This window comes from Leiobunum rupestre, chromosome 2, assembly GCF_980474605.1.
Source record: "Leiobunum rupestre chromosome 2, qqLeiRupe1.1.hap1, whole genome shotgun sequence".
Taxonomy (NCBI): Eukaryota; Metazoa; Arthropoda; class Arachnida; order Opiliones; family Sclerosomatidae; genus Leiobunum; species Leiobunum rupestre.
The window spans coordinates 67885138-67906608 of NC_143385.1; the positions used below are offsets into that span (position 1 = coordinate 67885138).

Below are 21471 nucleotides of genomic sequence, written 5' to 3' on the forward strand. Positions count from 1 at the left end.
ATCTTTCTCTCCTGATATGGTTTTTTAACTAGCTAGTAGCGCCACCTGTGGGGCTTTATAAGAAACTACGGTATAAGTTAATCCTTATAATATCACTTCGATCACATATCTATAAAAAATATTTTATAGTCTTTTTAATCTTTAAGAGATGTTTTTTCTATCGCGTTTCGCGAGTACGAGTCATAGACGGTCGTTCGTTCATTTTAGAAACGTATTAAAACTCGTTTTAAACGTATCTTATTCAACCTTAAGCCTAAAAAAGCAACCTGCTAAAATTATAAAGGACGAGTTATCTGGCAGAGGACCGAGGATAGGACGCTTCAAATCGAACGGTCAGTCTTCTCCTATCGATTTTTGTGGGAAGTAGTACCCATCTAAATCTAAGCCTAGCCGCTAAATTCGGAGCTTGCTCTCAGCGCTATAGGCAAATGTCTGAACTAAGCTCCGCCTTAAAACGGAATATATTATTTACGAACTAGTACAGTTTGTGTGGCGTTGAACTTGTATTTTTTACGCGTTTTCATTTTTAAGTGTGCCAGATATGGGCGTGGTTATTGTGGGAGTTGATACGTCCTTGATTAGTTCAATATTTTTGGGCGGGTTTGTTTTCATAATTATTATAATTTTATACTTTTGTACTATAATTAATTAGTTATCGTAAGTCTAGCAATACTATTGATACTATTATTCAACTTTTGTGAGGTTGAATAGAAAAGCAGGTCCTAAAGTAAGTCAGACTTTCTCCCCTCCCTTAAACGAAGGAGATTTTATGTTGATTAACCATCAGTAGAAAAAAATATGGGATAAATAGTGGGGTAGCTTAATTATGAAAATAATTTCATGAAATTTAATTACTTTTAAAATTTTGATTTTTAGTAAATATTCATTTAAAATCATGGTAATATTGTCAAAGTCAATAAATAAGTTACCTAGATGGCGCTGTCGTCAGCGGCGGCGCGAGAAATATTTAGTGTGTGAAAACCAATGAAGCAGAATAAATAGAGATCCTAACAAATCTGGGATTCGCGGGACACGTTTTATTTGAGTAGGAGAATTAGGTTTAAGTTTCAACTTTATCCAATCGTATTAAAGTTCGTGTTGGCGCCATCTGTTTCTATAAGCAGCAAAATATTAGGGTTTAGTTTTCCAATAACACGATAGATGGCGCCAACACGATTAAGTTCATATACTAGGCCTAACCAAGGAAACTGAACTCTCCAACTCAACAAATACTGTGCCGCGAAACGGTAGGTCTTGGAAGGCGGATTTGGATCTCTATTTATTCTACCTCATTGGTTAAAACCATCAATTTCAAAATTATTTCTCAGCGTTGACGTTATTAAAAGTAACGTAAGTAACTGTTTAACCCTTAATTTGTTTTAATCAAGTTTAATACAGAAAGGTCATTCTTCTATTATGAGTTTTGAAAATTCGTCTACAACGTCGGTAACTGGATTTTTTATTAAGCTTTTACAAAGATTCATTGAAAGTAGACGGAGGTTTGACAGCCTAATTTCCGTCATTGTAGTGCGCGAGTAGTATTAATTTTTTATTTTTAATGCACTAAAACTTCTTTCGCTAAAGGCACTTGAATACATAGCACTAGATTTAAGAATTATAATAGAAAAAAAAACTGTACTTTCATTTCAAGAAAATAGCTGTAACTGTATACCAGAGGAGACATTTTACTAGAGTTGTTAATTTTGCGGAAAAATTTCCGCAAATCGGAAAAATAAAAAATTTAGCGGATTATTATTTTTAGTATAGTTTTTACATTGAGGACAAAATAACAACCGAGTGTGGCGCTGACCTCCTACACATTATAGTACAGTTTATAGGGGGGAAATCCTTGCTCGCGGAATTTCCACGAATGTGTTGGCCGCTGTAGCGCGAACAGCGCGTGATCAAAGTTGGCTGTGCTTCAGCCAATGAGAGGCCGTAAAGTGGTTCCGCTACTCTCGCGGGAGTCAGTTGCAGACGATGCAATCGACAGCCAAGCTCGGGAAATTCCCGTAGGATTTCGCTGGGTTTTTTAAGATTTCGAAATCGTAGCAGCTTGCGGGTAATAACTTAAATATAATCGTAAAAGTATTAAATTTAATATTTGTTTTCTTAAATATATTTTTAATAAGGAATCTGTAAACAGTAGCGGCGCTAAGGTTTTTTCACAGGTGGGCTAATTATTTTGTGGCCCCTAAGAATTTTGTGGCCCTTACAACATTAGTGACCCCATATAAATTTTCTAGGAAGCGAGAAGAGCAAGGTCGTTTTATTGTTGCGGCTCTCGTCGCGTTTACTGGACCCCTACTGAGTACTGACCTTGTATCCGACTTGGAGGGGACCTGTGCGTGCCCGGGTTATTTCCCTAATTCCCTTCAGCCCTTTTCATTTCTTTCTATTGTCCATTCAACCTTCTCTCAATTTCTGCTCCTTTCCTCCCCAATCTGTTAGTTTATGGTCTACTATCTTCTTGAGTAAACGAATTGATTTTCAAAGATTTGTTTTTCAGAAAAACGTTTCTTGGCAATAAAACAAATTTCTAGAGATAAAGAAAATTAATAAATTCAAATATGTGGCCTCTTAATTATAAATAGGTGGCCCTTTTAATATAAATATGTGACCCCTCTCAGAAATGCAGGGGGGCTAAAGCCCACTTCAGCCCACCCTTAGCGCCGCTACTGTCTGTAAACCTATTTGGAAGAAGATAGCTCCGTTTCATTTGCAGGTGCGCTTCGTAAACATTAAGCCTAAACATCTAAATTTCCCGCCATTTATTAGCCGAGGCCTAATGTTTATTACCTGAAAATTACTTATTTTCGCGACCGGAATATCGACGCTTTTTACACGACGGAATAAAACACCGCAAAGGCATTTTTGTAAATAAAATATTAAAAATAATTAAACAAGTTATGTCTGCAGAAAACTTGTCGTTCGCCGAGAGCTCCGTATTTGAAGAATTATGATCAAATTCGGTTTTGGTAACGTAATTAACAATAATGAACTAGGTGACGTCATTATCTCTGATGACGTTAAACTCTTGGCAGAACCACTCTTTGAGCTCTGATTGGCTGAGATCTAGCTATCGTCTGCCACGGCGTTTGGTTCATTTGCCAGTTACACGGCAGCATTCTAGTTACTTAACCTATGAGTTTTCCGGAAAAAAGGTCTCGTTCTTTTTGCGAGCAGAACATTTTCCGACTTACAACATTTTACGCTTCTTAATATAATGTTCAGCCAAATTAAGTTGCGATTTTAGAGAAGGTAAATCAAATTCAAATCTTTGAAAAGCATTGCAAAATGTATTGACATCTTCGGAATCTATAAAATTGTCATTTTGGGGATCAGATGTCGAGAGCTACTTATATAAACTTGCGTGGTTTGTTAACCTTCTGGATAGCTCAGAGTTAAATTTATCAAAAAATTTGTAAAAAATAAGTTTAAATTTTAGAGAAATTGTTGAAAATTAAAATTTTGGCAAACAATTGGGTAAAATTGATAAAATTGGGTAGAATCGTTAAAATCGTGAGGGTTTGCAATCCGTGATTTACCCATGCTATTTTACACAGATAAAGTTAAAACTTGAGTTGTGAAAAACATTTTTGGTTGCCATGACAAAACGAATAGCGATTGAACTTTTCCCTTTCGGAGCTTTCAAGGTACACGAAGGTCTTATTAAGCCCCGAGTTCGAAAACAAATCAGGGAGAAACACCTCGAGATGTCTCCTTGTTAGTGCCTCGGTCCCCCACCTCCAGTAAATCCGGCACTGTATCTGCTACCAGGGCCGTCTTAAGGCATGGGCTAAATGGGCTACAGCCCAGGGCCCCCAGACCAGTTTTGGGGCCCCGGAAAGGCCAGCCATACAGCCTTTACTTTAGGGATAAGGGTTTAGTTGGTTAAATATTATTTATGCTCATTTAATATTATGTATATTTTAGTTACGTCTAAAGTAATTTGACTCATCGCCACATCGCGTATCATACGGTACCTACAATTTCTAAAACCTAACAGCGAGTCACTGTCAGTAAAAATCTTATTTTCAGTAGTATTATATCTTATACTTTGGAAAGTTTTGGTTTGATTATTGTGTAGCTGAATTTAGACCACGGACATACAAAGGCTGACCGTTGGGGATCGCAAAGGCCTTAAAAAATAATTTAGCCCAGGGCCTCAAAAGGTCTTAAGACGGGCCTGTCTGCTACGCGTCTAGTAAAACCCAAAGAACCGGTGAATACAAAAATTGACATTCTACTTAATTACTTTGGGGAGACTTGGCTCGACGACATAGATCCATCTGGAATCAGAGGAATAATTGGGGTAGAAGAACATGGAAAGGTGGTAAATTATTCAGGAACGGACGGACTGTCAGAAAGCGGCAGCCTACATATGAGAAACTAGATAAAATGTTAACTAAGCTAAAGACTTGTAGAAAAAAAATTGTAGAAACTAGTACAATTTCGTGGCTAGAATACTTAGACCGACTTAGACGCTTATTTTAAAAGACAATACATTTTTGTGACATACCGATCGGCGAATCGGGACACGACCCCAAAGACGCGTCGTCGAGAAGGCAGCAGTAGCGGCGCTAAGGTTTTTTTCACAGGTGGGCTAATTATTTTGTGGCCCTAAGCGGGAACCTTGGATTGACCATATTTCGCAAAAGTGATGAAATCGAAAAAACCCAAAATTTTCCAGGAAGCGAGGAGAGCAAGGTCGTTTTATTGTTGCGGCTCACGCCGCGTTTACTGAACCCCCTACTGACCTTGTATCCGATCTGGAGGGGACACATGCATGCCCGGGTATTTCCCTAAATTCGCCAACTTTACATTAATTTCCATGGGGCGGGAAAAAACTTTTAATCAAGTTACGCGCGAGCTCGCCACGAGAGACGCAGCGTGTCATTTTCGATGAAACCGACAAAGTCTATATGTTAGTATCAGTGGCGTAGCCAGGGGGAACGTGCCCCCCAAACGTATGCTCGTACGTACAAATCATTTTATTTTTTCAATGGTGTGCCTCCTTCCCGGGGCCTTCCCGAACCAAAGTCATGGCTACGCCACTGGTTCACATGCCAACTTATCGCCCAGGCAGTGAACGCCGCTTTTTAGGAGGGGTTTTACAATCACCGTGTCTGTCTGTCTGTCTGTATGTGTCTGTGTGTGTGCTGCGAATGCATTACCGGGACAAAGTCCAAAACGCGTTACCGGGGCAAAGTCGAAAAACCGTGTTTGCAGTTTAAAGGGAGGCAAAACCACCGTGTGACGGTGAGCGTTAACGGATAAATTTGCGGTTGGGTTGGGTGCGGTTGGTTTTTTCGTTAACGCTCACCGTAGCTACGGTTGCAACTCAGTTTTATTGGAAAGTTTGTTATTGTAATGTTTATTTGTAATATGTTGTGGGTGTCAGGGCCGGACTGGCTAGTAGTTGGCCGGCTATGAAATCGTGTTGGCCCTATTTCCAAAAACATTACCCTGTCCTCAACCTCAATATATTGCAGTACGGCAGTTTTGTACTAAAAGTAAATCTCAATGAATAAAGAATTGAAGACCAATTTATTACTTATATTTATTATTATTTATTTTTGGACTAAAAGATTACCATATATTCCATAAGATACACTGGTATATTACAGCTTGAGTATTTTAGACAATTCGCTTGAACTGGCGGCAATATCGTCAACAACCTTATTGCAATCAAAGTTAAAACCTTTCTCAACGTAGAATAAGACGAAATCTTCTAATAAGTCTTGACCCAAAGATGAACGCAATCGATTTTTAATGATTTTCACAACTGAAAAAACTTTTTCACAGGAAACTTGTGTGCACGATAACGTTAGAACATACTTATAAGCTAAATAAAGAGATGTATAAAATGATCCGTGACCATTCAACTCGTGCAATAATTGTAAAGCACAAACCAGACATTTTTTACATTTTGCTTTTTCTTCGCACTTAAGCGATTCACTAAAGATATCTTCGATTTCCATAGTATGCTGTTCGTCTTTGTGGTTTTGATGCTGATAAGAAACTTCGTGGTCTCTTTCAGTTTCTGAGCCGCACTATAATCATCATAATGAATCGCAAATTGTATTAGGTCTCTGCACAGCTCAGTCCGGTTTGTTCCCGAAAGTTCAGCCAATTTTTGAAGCTTAAGGTTATCGCAAGAAGTTCCGAAACCTGAAATATTTTAAAAAATTTTTGGATCCAACTCCGCAATGTCTTTCAAAAGTTCGTCATTAAATATAAAACGCTGTTTTATTTGTTGTATAGCCGTATCAATGATCACGTAGAACACTTCTCGTTCGAATATCTTGGATTGTGATGCCTTAATTTGTCTCGCCTCGTCCATAGCCAATTCTCCTGATCTTCGCTGAGCAATCGGAATTCGCTTTTTTGGAAAAGTTGGTTCAATTTCAACATGCACTTCCTTGTCAGTTAAACGTATATTCAAATCAGCCACGAAATCAGTGGCAATGTTTACAATACCTCAAAATTATGCCTTTTGGTACGGAGTTGCTTATAGAAGGTATTTATCATTTGATTTGCTGCTAGGTAACTGAGACCGCTTGTTTGGAGATACAAGTAGGCTGGAGTCGATATATTGAATAAATCACGATATATAAAGGCAACCATAATGTTTTCAAATTTGCACCAGTTATCAAGCAATGACTTGGCTTTAAAAGCCACATCAGATGCAAAATCGTTACTATTTGCAATTGTGAAAAGGCAGAGTAAAAGAGTGAAAAACCTATTGCATTGTTCAAAAGGAACATTTAAGTCATCGAAAACACTTTTCAATGCCTTGTCTTTGCTCCACCAACGTGTAGAATTCACCTTCTGAAGCCGACGCAAAAGTTCACGACCCTCATTAGACTCTTTATTCACTTTGGTCCATACAAGCATACGCTTGTGCGATTCTGAGACGAAAACTGCTGTACTTTGCAAAGACCAAGAAAATCCTTAGCCGGTTTACAGCTTTCAGTCGAATTCGTCATAACCAAGTTCAGAGCATGCGCGCAACAATGCACATATAGCAAAGATTCATTATCCTTTTTAAGGTGAGCTTGAAGCCCATTGTATTGGCCACTCATGTTCGCTGCCCCATCAAATGAACATCCAATTATTTGTTTCGTGTTTATGCGAAGCTTTTCAAGTTTTACCTTTATCTGACGGTATAGCGCCTCTCCAGTTGTTTTCTCTGCAACAACCAACTTTAATAATCTAACATGGACTCTACCATTTAGCACGTATCGCACACAAATCGCTAACTGATCTAGGACGGACACATTCTGTGTGGAATCCACTTCTATGCTGAAGTAGCCCGCTTGCCGAATTTCACTAGCGATATCATGTTGAATTTGAACGGCTAAATATTGAACTATTTTATTGATGAATGATTTGGAAAGAAATGTAAGGAGGCTTCCTCTTCCTTGCGATTAAGGATTTCTTTCCTTACGCTCTTTGCTATTCTGAATTGCCATATCTACATGCGTCTTCAATATTTGGTCATATTTAGAAACCAGCAATACTAGTTCTAGGAAATTGCCATGATTTATATATCGGTTGTTCAGATCAGCAGCAACTTCATTCGATCCTCTATACGCTAATCCTTGTCTTCCTATGAACAAGGTTATGTCAATTAGCCTGTGAATCACCTGCCTTCTTATTTCAATTTCACTTTTTTATTAAGTCTTTGGCAATTAGAGTTTCAATATCCATGTTTTTACAGATTTGAAGATAGACTTTCACAGCCGTGTCATGGGCGAGAGAATGTTCATGAGTTTCCATCTGCTGATAGAAATGTTTAATATCAACCTGGACTCCGTGGACGAATGGGCTGGCTTTATCAGGGGAATATGCCATACACACACTACAGAATACCTTTGTTTTCTCCAGGCAGTATGACAACCATTTACGGGGAACTGTGGTGCCATCGGGCAGAATTCGTTTGTAAGTTTTTCTTGCCTTAAATGGAAGAAGGGTATCGACATCACTTGGTTGAACTGGATGGTGCCTCATAAACACTATTTTTTCTGTAACTGATGCATAGAAACCTGGTACAACAAATTTCCAAAGGTCGGTATCCACGCTACAATCAGAAAATTAATCTGCTTCACTGTTTTAAAAATCCGAAATTTCACTAGTTTCAAATTCAGCGACTTCACTAGCTTCACAATTAGCGACTTCACTAGCTTCACAATTAGCGACTTCACTAGATTCACAATTAACGACTTCACTAGCTTCACAATTAGCGACTTCACTAGCTTCAAAATTAGCGACTTCACTAGATTCGCAATCAGCGACTTCACTAGTTTCACAATCCGAAATTTCACTTGCTTCGCAATTAGTGACTTCACCTGATTCACAATCAGCAGGATCACACTGTATATTAATGCCGACGTCTTCGGTTTGTTTTGTACTACATGTACTTGTTGACGGTTGAGGTTGAAGTTCAAAGTTGAATAGCTTCCGTTGCTTTGGATCTGCTCCAATTCGCTCAAATTCACGTTTATTTATTTCATTACGTTTTTCAGTTCCTGATTTGTAAATTCGTTTCCTTCCTGGCTTTTCATCTCTTCCAATAGGTTTATTCATTTTCTAATAATGTCGTTCAGTCACAACATTCCAAATTTAGTTATATTCTTTCGTAAATATTCTAAATCAAGCATTCCATGATTAAAAACGTAAATGATATCTCGTTTGGATACTAGCAAAATAATAAAGTTGATAAGACTTACTTGAGCAAGCTCCGCGTGCAATTGTATCGTTGGAAAGCATCTCTTGTGTTTTTTATGTACGATCGTTCTTTGTTGTTCGTAATGTTGGTCAAGTTAGTTGATTAAAAATTTAAAATAATACACTGTGGCTGGATTGATAATAACTAACAGCCTTATTATGACTTGCCATTGTCTTATAAACAAGTAGGTTGAAACTACTTTTTAAATAATAAAGCTACAGTAGAACTCATAAAGCGGTCGTTGGCTGCTAGACTAAATAGGTAGAAATCTCTTGTAACCTTAATTTCCTTAAATATTTGCACTATTGCACTGGCTGTTTCGCGTATTTTCTGGTTTTCAGTTAGGGAGGTGAGAGTAACCGCTTAACTCGCTTGCTGAGAAATATAAGTGGGACCGAAACGTCCCTGTGGTAATTCGTCCAAGGCACAAATAACCATACCAGAAGCGCGGAATGCATTAACTCTTGAGCACTGCTGTGTCCGAAGTCAAGTTAATCAACATAGAAATATGGAGTATAACACGACCCGAGTCTTTAAACTTTCTATAAAGTCAGCTACGCTTGCCGAACTTGTTTTTATGTTTCTCTTACGTCACGATGTCATATCTTTATTAGAATAGTTTATTAGTTTGACACGAGCGCTTCGCACGCGCGCGCGCGAAAATACGACGTTTCTCTCGCTCTAAGCGCGCGCTCGTAATATTACCAAAGTTAAAGCTGTGACGTAGTAGATACATTTCAACAAGAAGGCCACGTTAATTTATAGAAACATCTATTAATATTTATGAAAATATTATTTTAATAAACTTAAATTTCGTAATAAGCATTTAAATCTATTGTATTCTTATCCAAACACAAATATACTCGGGATAGAAAAAAGCAAATCCAAACGGTCTAAATCTGAGACAAATACAAATCAGCTGTATTCTACAAGTCAAGTGGAAGATATAAGTTTGACGAACATAAAGGGATACTTGATGCAAAGTCAGGGCCGCCGATAGCGGGCCTGTGCCTCGTTAAAACATTACTTCTAGGCCCCAAACGATACCTTTATTATTATTCCTGTAAATATCGAAGTTTCGTTAAAGAGGCGTAGTAAAACGGTTTACACTCGGGGGAGTCGGGCCCCCAAGGTTGTAGAGGTCTCGGTAATTTGTACAGGATTCCCTCTTCTCTTGTTGGGCCTGGTTCAAACTAAAATGAGTGAGGGGGTATAGAATAATCTTGAGGGGAGAGGTAATTTACCGAAGCTTTTGCCTAAGGTAAATTGCAGCCCTAGCTACCATGGTACACGGACCGGTGGCCCTCCCTCTTAGGCCGCCACTGGGCCGGGCCTACCTGCCCCAGGAGCGGTGGGTTTCGTATAGCGCAAGTAATATTTTTGTTTAATTATTCAAATTTTATTAACGATAAACTCGTCTGCTTTCAATTTCGCCGTTTGGTTCGGTTTAATTTCGCTCGGAAAACTTTGGCCCCCATCTCATTTGGCCCCGATTTGACCGGCGATCGCCGGTTAGCCGGTCGGGCCAGTCCGGCCCTGGGTGTTGAGTTGGTTGTGTTAGCGTTATGACGGTTGTGGGTGTTTTATCTCCAACTTCTTCTAATTGACTTTTGGGACGGACCGAGTGCTGAGGGTAACGGTAAACGTTGGTCCAAATGGCAGGGTTTCCACCAATCGTATCGGGCTGGATTTGAACCCGAGCCCTCCTGCATTATAGGCGAGTGTTCTACCACAGAACCACCGATACATGTTATGATTCATTGAAAATTATAAGCTCAGCGTAAGCGGAAGAGTATATTAATAGTTTCTAAAGTCTTACATTTTTTACGTATGTAATTTTCAAGGTCAAATCTTGTTTTAGCGCAGTCAGCAGAGATAAGAGGGTGGGGTGTCGGAGTGGTTAGCACTTTCGCCTCGCAGCAAGAGAAGCCGGGTTCGATCCCAGCTTGTGGCACTGGGTGAAAACTCGGAACAACTCCTTCTGCGTTGAGTTTGCAAGTTATCTCCCTACTTGTTTAAGGGGTTTTCCCCCGAGATCTTCGGTTTCCCCTTCCATAAAAACTTGTTGAGGTTAACGGTAATAGTTAGTGTAGGGAGCTGTTGGCTCGATCTCGTGGCATGCAGGGCTCTCCACCACCCTCCTACGCATTGTAACCCGGCCACCTGAATTAAGGGCTTCAAAAGTCGCATGATGACTTAGGCCTAAGGTGGTGCCTTTGGTATTAGCATAGCTGATTATTAAAGGGTAGAATCCGTCGGTGGTCCACGTAGTTTTTTTTGTCTATCGGTACTTTTGAACACATTTATGAATACAATTTCCAGTGGTATAAAACGCGCTAGGAGGGGTTATACAATCACCGTGTCTGTCTGTCTGTCAGTCCTGCGAACGCGTTCGCATTTTCCGTGCAAAGGTTAATCATTGCGTACGCAGTTTCTCGAAATCTCTGCGTTCGCAGTTGCTAGGACTGTCGATGGGTTGGCAAAACCACCGTGCGACGGTGAGCGTTAACGGATTAACTTGCGGTTGGATTTGGATGTTTTTTCTCGTTAACGCTCGGGACAGTTTTAACTCAGTTTGATTGGATATTTCGTTATTGTAATGTTTAAGTGTAGGGTGTGAATGTTGAGTTTGTGTTAAGACGGTTGTGGGTGTTGAGTTTGTTGTGTTGGTGTTATGACGGTTGTGGGTGTTGAGTTTGTTGTGTTGGTGTTATGACGGTTGTGGGTGTTGAGTTTGTTGTGGGTATTGAGTCTGTTGTGTTTGTACGGGCCGATAAATGTTAGACCAAAAACCATAAGGTCGTGTGTGGGATTCTAATCAAGACACGACATTTAAGGGCTTATAGATCGAAAACTACCAGATCTAATGGATCAAAATTGTCGTGACACTCTAAACTGAGTGGGGGAGTTTTGAATTTGTAACTTATGATGACCTTGAAACATTAGATCAAGGTCATTCAAAATTTATCTCGAGAACCATTAGGATTACGAGAATGGTTCCAATTAGAAAAATGCCCCGCAAGGTTTTTAAGTCAAATTATCTTTTACCCAAGGTAAATAAACCAATAAAACTCCAAAATAAACGTTAATTAATTGATTTAAAACGTAACAAGTATTTTTATTAACTTTTTTAGTTTAAATGTTTTAAACACAAAAGAAACTAAAGAAGTAATTGAAATAAATTGAATGACCTTGAACTAATGTTCCAAGGTCATCATAAGTTACAAATTCCAAACTCCCCCACTCAGTTTAGAGTGTCACGACAATTTTGATCCATTAGATCTGGTAGTTTTCGATTTATAAGCCCTTAAATGTCGTGTCTTTATTTGAATACCACACACAACCTTATGGTTTTTGGTCTAACATTTCTCGGCTTCCCAATGGTCAAATTAGATCGGGTCAAAGTTATTTAGACTTAAAATTAAACGTAGAACACATTTCTAATTGTAACCATTCTTCTAATCCTAATGGTTCTCGAGATAAAATTTGAATGACCTTGAAGACCTGGTTCAAGGTCATTGAAAATTTCATTGACATTTGTCCCCCTGCACCTTCTATATAACCTGCAAATTTAAAATTCTTACATAAAACACATTTTGAGTAATTGGCTCTGTATCGTTTTTTAGTTAACACCCTGTATTTAATTAAATATTTATAAATTATGAAACTAATCTTATATTTAATTAAATATTTATAAATTATAAAACTAATCTTATATTTAATTAAATAATTATAAATTATATTAATCTTATATTTAATTAAATAATTATAAATTATATTAATCTTATATTTAATTAAATAATTATAAATTATATTAATCTTATATTTAATTAAATAATTATAAATTATATTAATCTTATACTTAATTAAATAATTATAAATTATATTAATCTTATATTTAATTAAATAATTATAAATTATATTAATTTTATATTTAATTAAATATTTAAGTATTTTAATGATAAATTTGATCGTGATCAGGAATTGAACTCGGGCCGCATTGTTACCATGCGGATAGCTCACCGCCGAGCCATTGACTTCCTTAGGGAAAATATGAAAGTAAAGGAACCATTATGATAAGGCGGGTTTTTTTACTAAACGGATGAATACAATATCCTTGGATATTGTTTATTGAACTTTGTTTTTTAATTTTTGTGAACTTGTTTAAGTGTAAATTTTTTACGTATGGAAATTTAAAGGTCAAATCTTGTTTTAGCGCAGTCAGCAGATAAGATGGTTAAAGGGTAGAACCCGTTAGTGTTTTGTAATTTATTTCGTTTTTTCAGTCTTTTTTTAACTATTGTGTGTTTAGCGTAGATATTTCTTTCATTAAAATTGGCTTCGTATTATATTTAAATGATAAACTTGATCTGTAAATAGGGTTAAATTCAATTGTGCAATGTTTTAGTACGTCTAACTCACTGTTGTAACTACTTAATTTTTATTATTCTGAATAAATTAAACTCTGTAGTTTCGTCTCAATTATTTTAATTATAATTAAAATTTTATACCGGGCGGGATTGTATCGGGATTACGTTTTTAGTAAATAACTCGGAATTGCGGAGATATATCTTTAAGGTTCAACTCGATAAATTAGTACCACTAGGGACAATTCTTCCGAGGAGAGGTAAATTTTGGCTTGCCAACTTGTTTCGTTTCGCTTACTTTACTCGTAACTTCGTAATTTATTTTAAGTGTTTTCTTATCGGTTTAAATGTGTGATATATTTTCATTAATGTGGTTACGTTGGTTTTATATTTATTTTAGCATCTATTCCACTCGTATTTTATTCGATTTCGTAGGTTTCACGATGAGCCACAAAACGATGATAATTGATTGTGATTCTGGGGTGGACGACGCACTGGCCATTTTGTTGGCTCTTAAAAACAGTGACTGGACCCAGCTAGCCATTACCTGCTCTATGGGCAACACCTCGGCTACCAACGCCGCCAATAACGTCCTGAGAACACTGAATGTTTGCAACCGCCAAGAAGTAAAGATTAAAGGCTGGTTTACACTAGGGCAAAAACGCCACAACAGTGACAGTCGACGCAAAAATATTGAACTAAGCCTAACGGGAAATTTTCGCGTCGACGTTCACCGTCGTGGCGTTTTTGCCCTAGTGTAAACCAGCCTCAACGCTGACCAGAACCGATTTACGCTAGGCAGTACGACCAAATGTCTTATTTTTTTTAAGATTCAGATGCCCTCCTACGCGTTGTAACCCGGCCACCCGAATTAATGGCCTTAAAAGTCGCTTGATGACTTTGGCCCAGAGGATATCCCTTGGGCATTAGCCTTGCTGAGGCTTATTATTATTATTATTATTATTATTATTATTATTATTATAAAATTACCGTACATATAAAAATAATATATTGATAATAATTAAATAATGTAATTTAAAAGATAGCGCTTTAGACTTAAAATCAAGATGGAGTCCACATTGGTGCGTTCTTCTCTCCGTAAATGGGTTCTTGGCGCTAACTTAAAAACCACAATCCATTTATTAAAAGTCTTCACTCTAAAAATTAGATTCCGGTGTATCTTGGCGCTGTGAAACCATTGGTTGACCGAGGCGTCCAATTAGAAAGTAGATACCACTCCGATGACGGATTTGGAGGCGTGGCTGATCAGTATCCAATCGGAGATCAGAAAGTTCAAGATGGCCACGCCTCTCTGGTGCTGTGTCGTTACGCCTCCGAGAGACCCCAAGAGATAACGTTGGTCGCTTTGGGGCCTTTGACAAATTTGGCATTGGCGCAACGACTAGATCCCAACTTTGACCTGAACCTCAAGGAAATATACATAATGGGTGGGAACAAGGATGGTAAGGCTTGGAAGAAGTCCCTTTGTTGCTGAAGTAATTCGCTCGAAACACGTACCTTTACAAGTTCCAGATGTATTTTCGAAATACTCTAATGCCCACTTTAAAAAGAGTAATACCAAAAGTGTATGTTTGTTTAGAAAATATTTAACTGAGAGCTCTTCACAATGTGACGTCATAGCAGAACTAAACACGCCCCCTAGCGAGGCACTGCCAAAGGTTACGTGAGCCGCAGTGGCGTAGCTGATGGTCCGCAGGGCCCGCGGTGCGGGGGGGCCTCGAGCTTCAAGGGGGCCTCGAGCTTCGGGTGGGGCCCCCGCTAACCATAAAAAAATTAAAAAGGGGGGCCTCATAGAGATTTTTGCGGGGGGGCCTCTGAGTTCTCTGCTACGCCACTGGTGAGCCGCCAAAGCGAATGGACACAAAACGTTGAGACCATCTGGAAAAATTCGCCCATGATGCCGCATTATGGGTGAATTTTTCATTTACACGAGGGGGATGGGGGGAGGGGGGCTAAGGTGGTGTCTAGCTTATTATTATTAATAATAAAACTGATTTGTTTTGCATGCGAAAAATGTGAAATTTGCATACTTATGGTCTAGCTGACTATTTTGTAGGTCTAGCTGACTATTTTGTAGGTCTAGCTGACTATTTTGTAGGTCTAGCTGACTATTTTGTAGGTCTAGCTGACTATTTTGTAGGTCTAGCTGACTATTTTGTAGGTCTAGCTGACTATTTTGTAGGTCTAGCTGACTATTTTGAAGGTCGAGATGACTCTTTTGTAGGCCGAGATGACTGTTTTGTAGGTCGAGATGACTCTTTTGTAGGTCGAGATGACTCTTTTGTAGGTCGAGATGACTCTTTTGTAGGTCGAGATGACTCTTTTGTAGGTCGAGATGACTCTTTTGTAGGTCGAGATGACTCTTTTGTAGGTCGAGATGACTCTTTTGTAGGTCGAGATGACTCTTTTGTAGGTCGAGATGACTCTTTTGTAGGTCGAGATGACTCTTTTGTAGGTCGAGATGACTCTTTTGTAGATCGAGATGACTCTTTTGTAGGTCGAGATGACTCTTTTGTAGGTCGAGATGACTATTTTGAAGGTTGAGATGACTATATTGAAGGTCGAGATGACTATATTGAAGGTCGAGATGACTATATTGAAGGTCGAGATGACTATTGTGAAAGTCGAGATGATTATTGTGAAAGTCAAGATGACTATTTTGTAGGTCGAGATGACTTTTGATGATCGAGATGACTATTTTATGATCGAGATGACTATTTTATGATCGAGATGACTATATTGAAGGTCGAGATGACTATTTTGTAGGTCTAGCTGACTAGGTTCAAAGTCGATATGACTATTTTGAAGGTCGAGATGACTTTTGAAGATCGAGATGACTATATTGAAGGTCGAGATGACTATATTGAAGGTCGAGATGACTATTTTGTATGTCTAGCTGACTATTTTGTAGGTCTAGCTGACTATTTTGTAGGTCTAGCTGACTATTTTGTAGGTCTAGCTGACTATTTTGTAGGTCTAGCTGACTATTTTGTAGGTCTAGCTGACTCTTTTGTAGGCCGAGATGACTCTTTTGTAGGCCGAGATGACTCTTTTGTAGGCCGAGATGACTCTTTTGTAGGTCGAGATGACTCTTTTGTAGGTCGAGATGACTCTTTTGTAGGTCGAGATGACTCTTTTGTAGGTCGAGATGACTCTTTTGTAGGTCGAGATGACTCTTTTGTAGGTCGAGTTGACTCTTTTGTAGGTCGAGATGACTCTTTTGTAGGTCGAGATGACTCTTTTGTAGGTCGAGATGACTCTTTTGTAGGTCGAGATGACTCTTTTGTAGGTCGAGATGACTATTTTGAAGGTTGAGATGACTATTTTGTAGGTCGAGATGACTATTTTGTAGGTCGAGATGGCTATATTGAAGGTCGAGATGACTATTGTGAAAGTCGAGATGATTATTGTGAAAGTCAAGATGACTATTTTGTAGGTCGAGATGACTTTTGATGATCGAGATGACTATTTTATGATCGAGATGACTATATTGAAGGTCGAGATGACTATTTTGTAGGTCTAGCTGACTAGGTTCAAAGTCGATATGACTATTTTGAAGGTCGATATGACTATTTTGAAGGTCGATATGACTATTTTGAAGGTCGAGATGACTTTTGAAGATCGAGATGACTATATTGAAGGTCGAGATGACTATATTGAAGGTCGAGATGACTATTTTGTATGTCTAGCTGACTATTTTGTAGGTCTAGCTGACTATTTTGAATGACAAGGTAACTATTTTGAAAGTCGAGATCACCCATTTTGGTACCCCTGCAAGGTGCATGTTTCATGGGCTAGGAGTATTCAACTGTTGGATTGTCGCAGAAGAACCAATTTATAAACGCAATACTTCTTGTAAATTTTATGGGTTCGTAGGGCCAGCTGTTATAATTCCTACAATTGATTTGAAACTGCGCCAGTTAGACATGGTGCCACCTATCGTGCAATGGTGAAACTAAATAGGCACGGGAAAATCTTTGGCGAAAAATGAAAATTAAGATAAATATAAATATAAGCAACAATTAAGTCAGAGTGATTATTACCCTGTAAGCATTTTATAATTACTGCGCTTTTCTTGACTTCATTTAGCCTTTTGGGCTCGCGCTGTCGATAAACCAAAGTTGAATACTCTTATATGGTATTCTTCATGAACGCCGGATACTTCCGGTTGTAAGGACATACGGCTGCTGAATGTTCATAAAATTGGGATGCAGAAAATGTGGATGAACGACCACTTGGCTTTGTTTTGCCTGGTATCCCTGCTGACTGCAAATATGGTGGCGGGCATGTTTTTCTCGTGAAATAGAAGTAGGCTTATACCGCGTGATGAAGCATGGTCGAAGACAAAAATAAATCAAATCGTCCTTTCTTCGGTGGTTCGAGCTGTTCCTTTTTAAATTGGTGTAATGCTCAAGGGAAATTAAATGAAGATAAATCTTTTTTCAACTACCCAAAAGATCAACAAAAGTCAGATAATATATAAATATAAATTAAACATGAAATTTTAAATTTCCGGCGCTGAACGTTAATGATTGTACCGTATGGCGGCCAGGTGGCAATAAAAGCGTAATTCCAAAATGGCGTTTCATACCTCAAAGGCTCTCCTCATCTTTCCGTCATCCACATATCTCACCCCTGATTACTCAGACGGACGATTGAACCGAGTTGTCCCACTGTCCCTATCTAGTGGTGTGATGGGGTCACTGGAGCCTGTGGGGGGCTCCATACCCGGCTCTCAAGGTCATTTGATCGGGGCGCTGGGTCACTGGAACCTCATGGGTGTTCCACACTCGTCATTCTGTAACCTACTAAGGAGGGTAGTTTGCAGTGGAAGAGGAAGCCACTCTAGTCCTCAGCTGTGCGAGGGTGGGTCTCGGGCAGCCCATGGTGTCGCCTTTTGTTGGGCCATGATGAGGGCGTTTGTTTGCCATATGGGAGGCAGTCAAGATGGCTGTCTCACTGGCCGAACGTTGTTTCGCAAAGCGCACTTTTGTCCAGGGCTGGTTGTTTAAGGTGGCCGCTGTAGTGCTTAAAGCGGAGCAGCGGGGTACAAATACATATACTTATGTCCCATACGTCAACATCGCTAATAATTATTTTTTTTTTATAAAATGGTTGCAGGTGTTGGAAACGTCACCACATCCTCCGAATTCAATTTTTACGTCGACCCAGAAGCGGCGTTCTTGGTTCTCAAAGAATTCCGATGTCCTATTACTATCGTCCCCTGGGAAGTCTGCATCGAAGTCAAATTACCTTACGTTAGTATTTTTCGTAGTACTTTTAAGCTAGGAGGATGAAAATACTGGAGGGGAAATATGGGATTCATAGGCCTGGCAAATGGGGGGTATTCGGACATAAGATACTAGAGACACCTAGCGGACACCGTAGTCAAAATTTCGTCAGCGTGTTCGTTGGGACTTGGTTAGAAATGCGTGCCGGTTTTAAAATCGTGTTAAAGATTTATTAATTTTGTCTTCAAATTAAATAAACATCTCCGAAATTAGTTTCGTAGAATCCAGGTAGAATATTCGTGTTTCAGCTTGTGCAAAAAATCGTTGTGAATTGTTCCAGGTACGTAGTATTATATTCCTAGTTTTAAGTAAGTGGACTAAATTTTGAAGTATATTAACGGCGGGCATTGCTATTCACGCTCTAGTCTCTCGTATTTAACCAATGAGGTAGAATAAATAGAGATCCAAACAAATCTGGGATTCGCGGGACACGTTATATTTGAGTCGGAGAGTTAGGCTTAAGTTTCAACTTTATCCAATCGTGTTGGCGCCATCTGTTTCTATAAGCAGACACTTTTGCAAAATATATTACGGTTTAGTTTTCCAATAACACGATAGATGGCGCCAACATGATTTGATTAAGTTCATTTACCAGGCCTAACTCTCCAACTCAACAAAAACTGTCCCGCGAAACGGTAGGTCCTGGACGGCGGATTTGGATCTCTATTTATTCTACGTCATTGTATTTAACACGTTCAGTCTTATAAACTGATTACGGGGATATCTCTGCCGTATAACTAATTGCAACCCGTTCGTTACAAGCGTAGTGGGGAGGAGGAAGCAAGGACAGTAGATTCAGGGACGAGAAAGCAGATAAAAAAATTTCGATTTTAAACGTCTTCATATTCACGGGGAGTTAGATGTAAACAACCCGCAGCCATTGTTAAGACGTGGTTCACCATGGACAGTATTATTGTAGTTAGTTTTTACCATTTTGATGTCAAATTAAAAATAAAACTACGAGCGTAAATAAAAAAATGCCCATTTGTTTTGAACACTTAAGCCTCGTCAAGAACCGCTAAAATTAGGTGACCGCCATTTTTTTGTTTACAACTAACTCTCCTCGCGTTTAGGTCGTTTTAGGTGATATATTCCAACAGAGGCCGCCAATACACTTTCTCGTCCCTGTATCTACTGTCCTTGGAGGAAGGTAGTTCCTAAAAGATAAAATATCCCCTGTGCCTTGTCGCGCCACTTCACGGCCAATAGTTGTACTAATAATTATTTTTACCTCGTATGATGATGCGCCATCTACTGAATCTGAGCACTCTTATATATTTCATAACTATAGTTAGGATATTATTGTGAATAATTAAGAACCAGTGAAGGATTAACTACCACCGGGGGCCCCTAGGATTAAACGTATTCAACCTATTAGATAAGCGGTTCCCAAAAGGTGTTCCGCGGAACCCTGGGGTTCCGTGGAAGGGTCACAGGGGTTCCGAGAATTCGCAGCGCGGTCATCTTTGGTCGTGGCAACACTCTTCTAAGATAAGTAAGAAAAATGAGTTGGGGTTCCGCCAGTATTAGCTGCATAATTTAGGGTTCCATAGCAAAAAGAAATTGGGAACCGCTGTATTAGATAATCCTCCAGTGATAAGAAGACCAAATAATTTTATTGATATTATTAAATTATTTGTTTAAAATAATTTCTGTAATATTAGTTCAGGGATACCCATATAGATGGCGCAAAACATCATAGTGAGATTTTTCGGACCCTGAAACTGACGAACGAGTCTATAAAAAATCCGAGAGTGCTCTGACCTGTCAATTAAAAGATCCTGCTAATGTTCTACCAATTTTTAAGTACCTAAATGCATTCTAGCTTACGAATAATAACGAGAATGGTTTCGCAATAGTCTTGGTTCGATCGATGGGTGTCCCACGAGTCCCAGATGGCTCGACTAATCAAGAATATCACTTTGAAAAACGTCGAAGCTTCTCCTCGGATCCGAGCTCACGATGCCGTCCAAGGAGTTCACGTCCCTGACCTCTTGGCTATGGCCGCTCTGGTGCATCCCGAACTGGTACTGGAGACCATTACCAATCCTTGTTGGGTGGAATTGGCCGGATGGGACACCCGAGGAGCGATGGTCGTGGACCGACGAAACGCGTTGACCCGCTCCAAGGATTTGGGAAACAAGAAGATTGTCGAGAAAATGGACGTTGATCGTTTACTGGAAGTATTGGCTCCGCTCACTTTGTAAAAAGAATCCAAAATTGATTTACCTACACGATGAATCATTTGTGATAAATATTTTATACATTTTTTAAGTTTTTGGGCAAAAGAATATAAATATATCTTGGTGTCGGACATGGTAATTTTGTTTTTGTTCGGGATTTGCAATCTCTAACTGATTTTGTAAAATTGTGATTTTGAGATATTTGAAGGTGATAACCGAATTTTGTAGGTGATTTCTAGATTTCTAAAGTAATTTCTAGATGGGTTATTTCTACATTTGAAAGCAATTTCGAGATTTTGAAAACAAGTTTTGGGGTTTGAATATACTTTCTATAGTTTGAAAGTAATTTCTAGATTTGAAAGTAATTTCTAGATTTGAAAGTAATTTCTAGATTTGAAAGTAATTTCTAAATTTGAAAGTTATTTCTAAATTTGAAAGTAATTTCTAAATTTGAAAGTAATTTCTAAATTTGAAAGTAATTTCTAAATTTGAAAGAAATTTCTAGATTTGAAAGTAATTTCTAGATTTGAAAGTAATTTCGAGATTTGAAAGTAATTTCGAGATTTTGAAAGTATTTCCAGATTTTGAGAGTGATTTCGAGATGGGTAATTTCTACATTTTTAAAACGATTTCGAGATTTGGTTAGTAATTAATTTCTAGATTTTGAAAATAATTTCGAGGTATTAAGATTTTTATTTCACTACAAGTACCAGATTTAGAGAATGATTTCTGAAATTTTACTTTATATTTGTTTCTTAAATTTTGTTCGGATTTTGAGATTTTGAAACTGATTTCGGAAATTCTAAATTCTAAGTTAATTCATATTGGTCTTTAAATAAGTATAGTTTTGGCTTTAAATTTATCAAAACTTATTA

General features: G+C 38.5%; 2 protein-coding genes across 2 annotated transcripts; one reads left to right on the forward strand and one right to left on the reverse strand.

Annotated features, from left to right (window-relative positions):
* The first annotated feature begins 170 nt into the window (after positions 1-170).
* On the forward strand, positions 171-20905 carry LOC149958857 (uncharacterized). The gene is made up of 5 exons (XM_090165065.1): positions 171-332; positions 13537-13727; positions 14270-14564; positions 18244-18380; positions 20273-20905. Exons 2-5 carry the CDS (start codon positions 13545-13547, stop codon positions 20618-20620), a joined length of 963 nt encoding a protein of 320 aa, XP_090021191.1. The 5' UTR covers positions 171-332; positions 13537-13544; the 3' UTR covers positions 20621-20905.
* On the reverse strand, positions 5625-8016 carry LOC149958858 (zinc finger MYM-type protein 1-like). Its single transcript, XM_090167261.1, has 6 exons — positions 7676-8016; positions 7454-7611; positions 6903-7375; positions 6484-6834; positions 6338-6424; positions 5625-6056 (listed from the first exon to the last, which is right to left on the reverse strand). Exons 1-6 carry the CDS (start codon positions 8014-8016, stop codon positions 5625-5627), a joined length of 1842 nt encoding a protein of 613 aa, XP_090023387.1.
* Positions 20906-21471: the final 566 nt, after the last annotated feature.